Consider the following 12,319-nt stretch of genomic DNA (forward strand, 5'->3'; position numbering starts at 1 on the left):
TCAGCCCTAATGGTCTGTGTCACTGTTTATGCTCCATATGAGCCTCCTCCCACTCCCTCTTCATCTCACCCTATCATTGTATCCTTCTCTTCATTTCTCACTTTGTCTCTATTTAGTTTCCCTTTAAATACATTGACGATATTCACCTCAACCACTTCCCGTGGTACCGAGTTCCACATTCTCACCACTATCTGGGTAGAGAAGTTCCCTGTTCGGTTTACTAGTTGGTTATCTTATATTTGACAGAAAATGCTAAAAACATTTCAGCAAGTCAGGCAACAACTGTGGAAGGAGAACGGGGGGGTTCATGTTTCAGCTCGATGACCTCTCGTCAGCACTCTGTTCCGACAAAGGGCCTCGACCTGAAACATTAACTCAGTTTCTCTCTCCACAGATGCTGCCAGACCCACTGAGCATTTTCCAGCACTGTGGGTGTACCTACACCACGGGGACTGCAGCAGTTCAAGAAGGCAGCTCACCGCCATCTTCTCGAAGGTAACTAGGGATGGGGGCAATAAATGCTGGCCCAGCCAGAGATACACACGTCCGCTGTATTTTGCTTTTATATTTATGACTCCCAAGTTTTGGTTTCCCCCACAAGTGGAAACATCTTTTCTACATCTATGCTATCAAACCCCTTCATAAGATTATAAGACCTCTTATCAGATCACAGCTTTCTGTTTCCTAGTGAAAAGAGCCTCAGTCTGTTCATTCTTTCCTAATAGTTATAACCTCTCAGATCTGGTTGGACATCTTTCTCGCACCTTCTCCAGTTTCTTGGGTTTTTTATAAAATGGAGACTTGAGTATTGCTGAAAAAAGAGATTTTTTTTTGTCAAAGCTTTTCGTCTCGCACTCATCAGGACAATTGATTGATGTTTTCAGCAATATCTTAATAAATCCACTAATGAGTTCAGGAGGAACTTCATTACCCAGAGAACGAGGAGAAGATGGAACTGGCTACCACAGGGAGTGGGTGAGGTGAATAATATGAATGTATTTATGGGGAAGCTAGTTAAGTACGTGAGGAAGAAACAGAAGAATAAGCCAATAGGGAATATAAACACCGGCACAGACCAGTTGGGCCGATTGGCCTGTTTCTATTCTGCAGACTTGATGGAACACTAACATGACCAGCGCAAGATGATCTGGATATGATGCTGTGGGTAGAAAATTGTGTGTGAGAGAAATTTGCAATTTCAAAGTAAAAAGAAATATTACAAATTTCTCACACACAGTTTTCTACCCACAGCATCAAGTATTCTTCCGAATTGTCCTAATGAGCACAAGATGAAAAGCTTCGACAACTTATCTTTTTTTTTCAGCAATACTCAAGTTCTGCACTACCAAATGATTAATTATCTTAAGATAAAAGCAAAATACTGCGGATGCTGGGAGACCTGAAACAAATACAGAAAATGCTGGAAAAACTCAGCAGGTCTGGCAGCATCTGTGGAGAGAGAAACAGAGTTAACGTTTCAAGTCCTTACGACCCTTCTATAATTATCTTAGATTTATGACTGCTAGTCACAGTCTCCTGAATGAGTGGAAATATTTTTTCCATGTCCACCTTATTAAGCCCTTTCATTAAGGCCTCTTACTAAGTCATCCCATCAGCCTTCTTAGAGAAAAGAGACCCAGCCTGTTCATTCTCTCTCGATTGTTGTCTTAGTTCCGATATCGTCTTTGTGCATCTCCTCTGCTCTCTCTCAAATATCTCTCAATTCTTATAATAGAGACCAGAACTGTGCACAGTACTCCAAGTGTGGCCTAATACACGTTTAACATAACTCTCTGCTTTTCAATTCTATTCTCCAAGATATGAAAACCACTCCTTGGTTTGCATTTTTTTTTTAATGGCCTCATGAAGCAGTGTCACAACTTTTAATAATGCGCAAGTCTGTATTATTGGGTTCCTCTGCTCCTCTCCCCCATTCAGGCTCTTACTTTTCAAGGATTGTGTGGCTTCCTTATTGACCCTCCCAAAGTGCACCGCCTGACACTTCTCAATGTTGAAATACATCTGCCACTGATACCAGGGTTTTGTGAGTTCATTAAATGGATTCTTGTTTTAGCTTTTTGGCATTACCAGCACTCCCGGAAGCTCCCCCAAACAATGTGGTGTCATTTGGAAACTTGGATCTTGTACTACGATTGCCGAAGCCACATTTTGTTTACGCAGATGGTGAGCGGTGAACCCAGCACCAACGCCTGTGAAACATCTCCTTCCCTGTTAAAGGTCACTGATAGGCCCACCTGAGCTGAGATTAGCACAACCCAGGAGACGGAACCTTTGATCTGACTGATCTTCCTTCAAAGATCCTCCGCCTTCAGCCATACAGAGGTTGCCAGCATTTATTGCCCATCCCTAATTGCCCTTTGAACTGTGTAGCTTGCTAGGCCACTTAAGAGTCAACCACATTGTTGTGGGTCTGGAGTCACATGTAGGCCAGACCAGGTAAGGGTGGCATATTTCCTTCGCTAAAGGGCATTAGTGAACCAGATGGGTCTTTATGACAATCAATGATAATTTTTATGGCCACCATTACTGGGGCGAGCTTTATATTCTAGATTTAATAATTAAACTTTAAATTTCACAGCTGCCATTGTGGGGTTTGAACCAGTGTTCCCAGAGCATTAGCCTAGGCCTTTGGATTACTAGTCCATAGACATTACCGCTACACCACCGTCTCCCACGAGGAGAAATTTTTTCACTTAGAGGGTTGTGAACCTTTGGAATTCTGTACCCCAGGGGATTGTGGATCCCCAGTTGTTGAACATTCAAGACTGAGATCAATAGATGTTTGGACACCGAGAATTTGGGAATGAGCAGAAAAATTAACTTGAGGGAGATCAGCCATGATCTTATTGAATGGCGGAGTAGGTTTGATGGGCTATTGATGACCTATTCTTATATCTTGTGCTCTTGGAACAAGTTGAGAAGGATGTTAAAGAGCCCGCTGGGATCCTTCATTTTATGAATAGAGAGAGAGTTCAAAAGCCAAGAAATGATATTAAACCTCTATAAATCACTGCTTAAGCCTCAGTTGGAATATTGTATTTAATTCGGGAAACACGCTTTAATAAGGATGTTAAGGACTTAGAGAGATGTAAACGAGATTTACCTGAATGTTACCAAGGATGGAGGGACATCGGTTACGCGATGATTTAGAGAGGTGCTCAATATCATGAGGGATTCTTTTTTATTCTTTCACAAGACATGGGCACCACTGGCTAGACCAGCAATTTTGTTGCCCATTCCTAATTGCCCCCTGAGAAGGTGGTGGTGAGCCGCCTTCTTGAACCGCTGCAGTCCACGTGGTGTAGGTACACCCACAGTGCTGTTAGGGAGGGAGTTCCAGGATTTTGACCCAGCGACAGTGAAGAGGTAGGGTGGAGTAAATACAGAGAAAATCATTTCACTGGCAGGGAGGTCGATAACCAGAGGATACAAATTGAATGTTAAAGCAGAGGTGATATGAGGAAACAAAATTTCACGCTGCAAGTTATTGCGATCTGAAATTCACTGGCTTAAAGGGAAGTAGAAGATAATTCAATAGAACTTTAGTAGGAGAATTGGAAAAGTTCCTGGAAAGGAAGTATCTGTATGGCTACATTGGAAAGAGCAGGGGAAAGTAGGATTTAAAGGATAGCTCTTTCAAAGAGCTGGGATAGCCACAATAGGCACCCCCCTCCTCTGCTCTACCATTCTATGAGGAACTGAATCCAATCCACATTTGTACCCATCACATGGTCCTTTGCTTTAAGCAAATATTTTTTAAAAATGTATTGGAGGAACCATTACAATCTCATTCCTCCACAGTTCTGCACAGCAAATGAAAGGACAGAGTTCCAACATTCCGAAGCTTCTTTCCAAGAAGTCACAGGATAGTTGGAGAATGGAATATAAAAAATGGTACGCACGCGCATTAGGAGATGCTCGATCAAAACATCACTGGGACAGTGTAGAGGGAGCTTTACTCTGTATCTAACCCCCTGCTGTACCTGTCCTGGGAGTGTTTGATGGGGACAGTGTAGAGGGAGCTTTACTCTGTATATAACCCCGTCCTGTACCTGCCCTGGAAGTGTTTGATGGGGACAGTGTAGAGGGAGCTTTACTCTGTATCAAACCCCGTGCTGTACCTGTCCTGGGAGTGTTTGATGGGGACAGTGTAGAGGGAGCTTTACTCTGTGTATAACCCCGTGCTGTATCTGTCCCATGGCTGTTTAATGGGAGCCAGCACAGACATGATGGGCCAAATGGCCACCTTCTACATGCTAACCATTCTGCGATTTTATGATTGTACGATTCTGCCAAACTCACCGTCAAATTCCAGTTGATCTGCGGTACTTTAGTGTGAAGGTTGAGACTGAACATCAGCAGCAGAACTCCAGTGACCACGAATGCTGTGCAACTAACAAACTCGAAGAAATAAAGACCCCCGCATGGCAAACACTCCTTCACCGTCTCAATGCAGATGAAGGCTATTAGTGCCAAAACCTGAAAGGGAAACACAATCTTTAAAATCAAATGTGCTTTGTTCCTGGTCACAGTTTTGGTCTCTGCCTTTTTCACAGTAGTACAATCATTGTATCCCTTAATCGCCCTCTCTCATTTGGAAGAGTGTGTTAACATCTAACATACTCTTCCCTCCTCACTCTCTTGAAACCTAAGCTCATTGTCCAATTCACCTCTCTCTAATTCCTGGACGGTCTCTCCCTCTCTCAGCCAAGTCTCTCTCTCTCTCTCTACTTTATCAATGCTAATATTCAGCTTCTCAAAACTTTTATAGTTTTCATCTCCTTTTTCAAATCCCTCTATGGTCTCGCCACACCCCATCCCCATCACCTCCCGTAGCCCTACAACCCTCCAAGATCTCGGTGTTGCTCCCATTCTGACCTCTTGCGCATCTTCAGTTTTCATTGTTACACACCATTGGCAGCCATCCCTTCAGCTACCTGTTGCTAGGCTCTGGAATTCCCTACCTAAACCTCTCTACCTCTCTTTCTTTCCCTCCTCCTCCAAGTCACTCTTTAAAGTCTACTTCTTTGATTAACCTTTTGGTCACCTGTCCTTGTGTGGTTCAGTATTAGGTTTTGTCGAATTATGTACCTGGGGATGTTTAACCATACAAAAAAGCAACTCTGTATTGCTGTGTCTCTCTTCCTTCCAATCTGCAAGTAACTCTATGCTCAATGTCTTTTCTCCACATAGTGAGATTTGTCTCACTATCTCTAACTCCAAATCTAGTTGGGGCCTCGAAACTGTGAAACTCCTCGCCTGTCGTGGTCTTTGCTTGCTCCTACAATCTACAGGCTTTTCAAACCCATTGTTTAGTCCTTGCTTCTTCATTTACTCCATCACCTCTCCTATTACTTTCAACCTCACTGCATTGTCGGCAGGGCAACCAGCTGGCTCTCTGCTGGGGATCCTCCAATTGGAAGTCAGCTTGAAAGACCCCCTCCACCATCCTCTCCATTAGCCTACCAGGTAGCCAACGTTGAGAGTAACATCTGCAGTGTTTCATCTGGCAAAGAAATCTTTTACTCCCCAAAAAAAAAGCAGCAAACACAACCAAAAACTGATCGAGCAATCATCTCATTCCTGTTTGCAGAGCCCACAATGGCTGCTGCTTTTCCCTCTACTTCTTAAAAATTAGTGCATCGGATGTGGGTGTTGTAGGTATTTATTACCCCTCCTTCCTGAGTGAACTTTGGACTCACAATCTGCTAACCCCAAGGCAAGCTTGCACTACCACTGAGCCATGCTGACAATTTGAAATACTTTCATCAGATCTCTCTCTGCTAAAGTTGTGAAACGCATTTATCCAGAGAATGCAGGAGATAATAACACATAATGTAGCTGTGGTGAACAGTATAAACATATTTAGGGAGAAACAAGATAAACATGTGAGGGAGAGAGGGATAGAAGGATACGTTGATAGGGTGAAAGGAAGTAGTGTTGGGAGGATGCGCATGTGGAGCATTAACACAAGTACAGAACTGTTGGGCTGAATGAATTTAACAGAAACAGGATTTGAAGGGGGTGGTTGGGTTTCCATTGAACCAGTGAAGTCCTTGTATTGAAGGTGCTTCCACAGTTGTTTGATGCATAACAAACACAGGAATTACAAGGCAATAAAAGACCACGGTCCATCTAATTCACCTTCTATGATCCTGGTAGTCACATAATTCAATGATAATGGAGTTATTGACAAATCACTGTGAACAATCCCTACTAATGAGTCTATCACAGACCCACACAAAGTGAGGAAAACCCCCAGTGGTGGAGAGATTTGAGAACCATAGGCCCAAAATCACTTGTTCCTCCCGAGCTACAGTCCATTTGCCTTATGTTGTGTCACAAGTTATTCACATACTGTATCCTCAAAATATTACTTTCTAAAAGAGATCTATCCACAACTGAGTGGTTTGCTCGACAACTACAGAAAGTACGGAGCAGTCAACCAGATTGGTGTAGGACTGGAGTCACATATGGTATATAGCCCAGACCAGGCAAGGGGGCGGGAGGCAGGTTCCACCCCTAAAGGATGTTAGTGAATGAGTCGGTTTTTAAATGGTAGCTTCATAGTTACTTTTTACTAATAATACTCACCACTTAATTCAGTGTAGCTGAGAGCCCATTGGGATGTTTTTAACTGACATAACAAGGGAGCTAAATGAATGCAAGTCAGAGTGTGTGTGTGTGCAACATAAGATGATAATAGACATCAAGCAAATCAGATCACTCAATATTTATCCTCCGTACTTTACACTGGTCCTCACTGCCACACAGTGAACAGATGGAGGCGAGTCTTGAGAACACAGATCAAAGGTTAAAGGTGCGTTCTGGACTGGAATTAACCCATTTTAAATTTCCAATACACCCTGACTTTACCCTCAAAGTAAACTCAAGGGGCAGCACCTCATCTTTCAATTAGGGACTTTACTCCACTGGAGCTGATCCAATGGGGAAAGGTTGAACAGGTTGGGCCTATACCCATTGGAGTTTAGAAGAATGAGAGGTGATCTTATTGAAACACAAGATCTTGCGGGTTCTTGATAGGGTGGATAGCCGGAGGATGTTTTCTCTTGTTGAAGAGACTAAAACTAGGGGACACAGTTTACAAAAAAGAGGTCTCCCTTTTAAGACAAGAGATGAGGAGAAACTTTTTCATGGAGATCGTTAGTCTGTGGAATTCTCTTCCCCTGAAAGCAGTTGAGGCTGGGTCATTGAATTTATTCACGGCCGAGTTTGATAGAATTTTCATAGACAAGGGAGTCAAGGGTTATTGGGGGGGGCGGGGGGAGTTCAGGCAGGAAGGTAGAGCTGATACCACAACCAGACAGCCATGATCTTATGGAATGGTGGAGCAGGCTTGAAGGGCCAAATGGCCTCCACCTGCTCCTGAGTCCAATGTTCCCTATGTTTACGGCTTTCCAGACTCAACATCGAGTTCAACAATTTCGGATCATTATCTCTGCTCCCGTTTTTTTCAGACATCAGGTGCCTCTAATGATTCTTCATTTACACCTTCCCCAAACCCATTTTTTGTTTCTTCACCTGTCCCATCACCACCCCACTTTCACCTGACCCAACTCCCTATTGTTATGTAATTTCTCCTGCCTTCCACCCTATCCCTTGTGTTTTCTCCATCCCATTCCAATGGGAGGCCATCGACCAGAGCCCCTGAAACATGAACCCTATTCCTCTCTCCACGGATGCTGCCTCGCCTGCTGAGTAGTTCCAGTATTTTGTGTTTTATTAACCCACTTGGTGTTGGCTCCAAACTCTTCAAACACACTGAAAACTCGACACAGGCCGAAGGCTTAAATAATAATGACAGTCTGCGTAGAATAAGCTTGTATTGCCTCGAGATTAAAGAGTCAAGTAACTGAGAGGTTTAAGATGATCAAAGGATTTGATAAGGTAGACAGAAAAATATTTCCCCTGGTGGGAGAGTCCAGAATGAGGTGGCAGAACCTTCAATTAGAGTCAGGCTGTTCAGGGGCGATGTCACAAAGCACATTCTGCACACAAAGGGGAACAGAAGTCTGGAACTCCCTCCCCCTATCAGCTGTTGAGGTTGGGGGTTAACTAAAAATTTCAAAGCTGGGATTGACAGACTTTTGTCAAACCAGATTATTCAGCTATGGAACCAGGTGGAGCGAACGGAGTCAAAAGACAGTTCAGCTGAGATCCTCAGGCTGGAGGGGCTGAATGGTCCAAGGTGGCCAACTCTCGAGGAAATAGTTAAGGGACTATTTGGTATGGGGATCATACGGCTCATGGGGACGCGTGAACCTGCGAGTGGGGGTTCTGCTGAATAGAGCAGGGTGGGGGGTGGGGGTGATGAACTTGTGCCGGGTGGGGGGGGTGGGTGGGTGGTGTGGGATGGGGGGATGGGGGCCAGTGATGGTGCCGGTGAACCTTCAAGAGCCGAAGGTTTTGCAGGGGGGTGGGTGGCGGTGTGCGGGGAGGGGGGGATTGGAGGAGGGTGGGTAATTGTGGAATTGTAAGAGTTGGGGGTGGGGAGATGTTACCGGTGAATCTGAGGGAACGGGGTGTGGTGGGGGTGGGGGGGCGCTGGTGAAGAGTTGCTGGTGAAACAGAAAGCAGGCCAATGGGACAAGAGTGCAGTGCATATGAGGAGGTGCATACTACACGCGCACAAAAACCCATCAAAATACAGGATAAACAGAGTCCCGGCAACAAACATCCTGGGACAGGGGACAACTGTCCCACATCCGAGATGGTCCCATAAAATTCAAGACGGTTGGTAACCCTGGAATGGCCCCCACCCTTCCCGCGTAAACTTCTGGCCCCATTGCATCTGGCTGGAATATTCCGGCTGTTAAGATCTTGAGGGGATTTGGGCAATGAACCTTTCCACAGGAACAGCAAATTGAGTTTATTTCTAAAAAAAAAATACCAAAGTCTTAATGCACTCAGCGATTTTGTCCTTCGACAGAAATTAAAATTAACGTAAAAAGACACGCAAAGTTACGAAGATTGAAGAAATAATGCTGGGAAAACAGAGATCAAGATAAAAGATCGACAGCTGAAACAGGTGTCACAATCTAAAAGGTGCTGGGAAACATAAATAATAAAAGCAAAATACAGCGGATGCTGGAAATCCAAAATAAAAACAGAAAGTGCTGGAAAAGCTGAGCAGGTCCGTGGAGAGAGAAACAGTTAACGTTTCGAGTCCAATGCAACTCTTCTTTGGAACTGATTCTGGGAAGCGTCTTGTCAGAAGTTGGTTATTGCCAGAAATAAATCAGTTAGAATAGCAATGACAAAGAATGCGTTCTCCAAATATAAAAGAATTGCTAAGAATAGAAATAAGTGGAGATCTTAAGGAAAGAATCATCGAGACTGTGATTTGGAGGCTCTCGCTGTATGGGGCTGAAACACGGACCTGGAGAAAAGTGGACACCCAAAGACGAGAGAGTTGTGAAAGGTGGCTCCAGAGAAGGATGGAGTGGGTCAGTTGGAGAGAACATGAAGGAATTCTCAGGATGGTGGTTGAGGAAAAATTGTTGGGTGAATATCATCAAAAGAAAAAGGCAACAAGGTTGGACTGGCCACATTCCGAGGCATGAAGACTTGCTGAAGGAGGTGTCGGAAGGAAGTTTAGAGGGATGTAGGCCGAGAGGGAGAAAGAGAATGATGATGTTAGACAACTTGAAATCAAAAATTTGGAGATTCCTACGGGCAACTGAAGAGGAAAGTGGAGAAGGCGTCGAGAGGACCTGTGGAGAGCAGAAGCCCTTAGGCAGATCACTTTAGATGTTATATTATATCCAGTTTCCAAAAACATTTCCACTTCACATAGGAATGCAAAACCTGCAAATGTTTGCAGAGCAAAAAAGCCCAATGCCCTTGTCCCACTATTGTTCACTCCATCCCTCCAACTGTCTCCTCTTCTCCCAAAATGGCCACCCTCTGGCACGGACATTGTTACCATGGGTACTATTCAATTCCAATCAACAAAAGTACACAGTTCCCCATCACTACTCTCAAAATACTCCAGGTACAATGAGTTACTTTGAAAATCAGTGACTGTGAAGTTGGCAAAGGCAGCGTCCGATTCACAGCAAGAATCTACAAAACGACAATCAGACAAGTGAACAATTCACCCGTTCTGAGCTCAGGAACACCAGGAGAATCTGCCACCCAACTTGCTCTTTCTTCAGAGAGTGCCACAGAACCTGTAACATCAACCTGACCCACGGTAAACGAGCAGGCGTGGCACTTAGTTTAATGTCTTACTGCAGGTTGGCAGTGCAGCACTCCCTCAGTGCAGCATTCAAATGTCTGATCGAGTTATGCATTCAAGTCTGTGGAGCGAGGACATGAATCCAAAACCATTCTGACTCAGAAGCAAGGCTACTGACAGAAGCTAACAATTTACAATTAGTTTACACGCGAGAGTCTGGGCAACAAATACTGACGTGCTCTTTATCCCAGGTGAGCGTTACAGCAGAGTTTCCATTGCTGTGTATATGAATCACGTCAATATACCTTTATAAAACTCTGGTTAGGTCACAATGGGAGTTTTGCATCCCACTCTGGTCACCACACTTTAGGAAGGTTGAGAGGGTCTTTGACAGGGTGCAGAGGAGGCAATTTGCCAGAATGGTTCCAGGGATGAGGAATTTTAGCCTCAGGGTTAGGATGGAGAAGATGGGGTTGTTCTCCTTGGAGCAAAGGAGATGGAGGGGAGATTGGATGGAGGGGTACAAGGTAGTGACAGGTTTAGATAAAGTAGTCAAAGAAAAAACTGTTCCCGATTGGTTGATGGTACAAGGACTAGTGGGGGGGGGACTCAGATTTAAGGTTTTGGGCAAAAGATGCAGTGAGGATGAGAGGAGGAATTTTTTTTGTTTACTCAGTGAGCTGGAACTCGCTGCCTATGAGTGCGGTAGAAGTGGAGGCAATGAACAATTTCAAAAGGAAATTGGACGGACACTTGAGGTAAGTAAACTTACAGGGGCTACAGAGATTGGACGGGGGAGTAGGACTGACTGGATTACTCTGCAGGGAGCCAGTATGGATCCAACGGGCCAAATGGCCTCTTTCTGTGCCATCATGACTCTGATTTCTCCAGGGGACAGGATATCAGGCAGAAGTCAAATTCCACACCACACTTGAAGATTAAAGAAAACTTGCACGATCCTCTCTGTTCGCCCTGTCCTCAAACCCTCGCCTGAAAAATCAACTGAAACCCCAGCGCAGCTCTTTTATTAAATTCGTTTATGAGGTGCGGGTGTCGCTGGCTGGGCCAGCATTTATTGCCCATCCCTAGTTGCCCTTAAGGTGGCGGTGGTGAGCTGCTTTCTTGAACCGCTGCAGTCCATGTGGTGTAGGTACACCCACCGTGCTGTTAAGGAGGGAGTTCCTGGATTTTGACCCGGCGACAGTGAAGGAACGGTGCTCCCTCCAAGTGGAGGCAAAAGACCCCATGACACAAATTCAAAGAAGGGCAGGGGAGTTATCCCTGGCCCTTGATCAACATCACAAAAATAGACCATTTGCTCGCTATCACGTTGTTGCTGTTTGTTGGAGCTTGCTGTGCGCTGTGTGTGTGGCTGCTGCATTTCCTACTGTGCAACAGCGATTACACTTCCAAAAGTACTTCAATGGCTGTGAAACACTTTGGGTCAGCCCCGAAGCTACAGAACTGCAATGGTTTTTACTCTTTTTCCTCGAGTTTGGAGGACCTGTGTCTTTAAATGGCAATTTCATACAAGTGATGTTTCCTGCATATTCGCATTCATAAAATATACCTGACACCCACAGACCACCTGCCTTTCCGATTGCACATCAGATAATGCAAATTTCCATTAGGATGACTGGAAAATTTGAGTGCAGTTCTTAAAAACTGAGCAAATGCAAAGCTAATATCAGTTAAATGGACAAAGGAGCTGTCGAATTATCTGAAAAAAATCACTCCAGTCCCTTTACGGAAGGAAATCTGCCATCCCTTACTCAGTCTGGGCCTATATGTGACTTCAGCCCCACACCAACATGGTCAACTCTCAACTGCCCTCTGAAGTTTATTTTATTATTTCACGGGATGTGGGTAGCGCTGGCAAAGCCAGCATTTGTTGTCCATCTCTAATTGCCCTTGAAATGGTAGGGCCATTTCAGGGGGCAGTTAAGAATCAACCACATTGCTGTGGATCTGGAGTCACATGTAGGCCAGACCGGGTAAGGATGGCAGATTTCCTTCTCCAAAGGACATTAGTGAAACAGATGGATTTTTGCGACAATCAATGATAGTTTCATGATCACCATTATCGAGACTAGCTTT

At 44.6% G+C, this 12,319-nt stretch overlaps 1 protein-coding gene across 1 annotated transcript in view; it reads right to left on the reverse strand.

Moving 5' to 3' along the window:
- Nucleotides 1-12,319, reverse strand: part of cmtm4 (CKLF-like MARVEL transmembrane domain containing 4) — a 62,721-nt gene that overhangs the window by 8,760 nt on the left and 41,642 nt on the right. The window contains exon 2 of the mRNA XM_078542996.1: nucleotides 4,324-4,500. Within this exon, the coding sequence (XP_078399122.1) occupies nucleotides 4,324-4,500 (177 nt within the window). The remainder of the gene's footprint in view (nucleotides 1-4,323; nucleotides 4,501-12,319) is intronic.

Source organism: Cetorhinus maximus, chromosome 6, assembly GCF_964194155.1.
Source record: "Cetorhinus maximus chromosome 6, sCetMax3.hap1.1, whole genome shotgun sequence".
In the NCBI taxonomy this organism is placed as follows: Eukaryota; Metazoa; Chordata; class Chondrichthyes; order Lamniformes; family Cetorhinidae; genus Cetorhinus; species Cetorhinus maximus.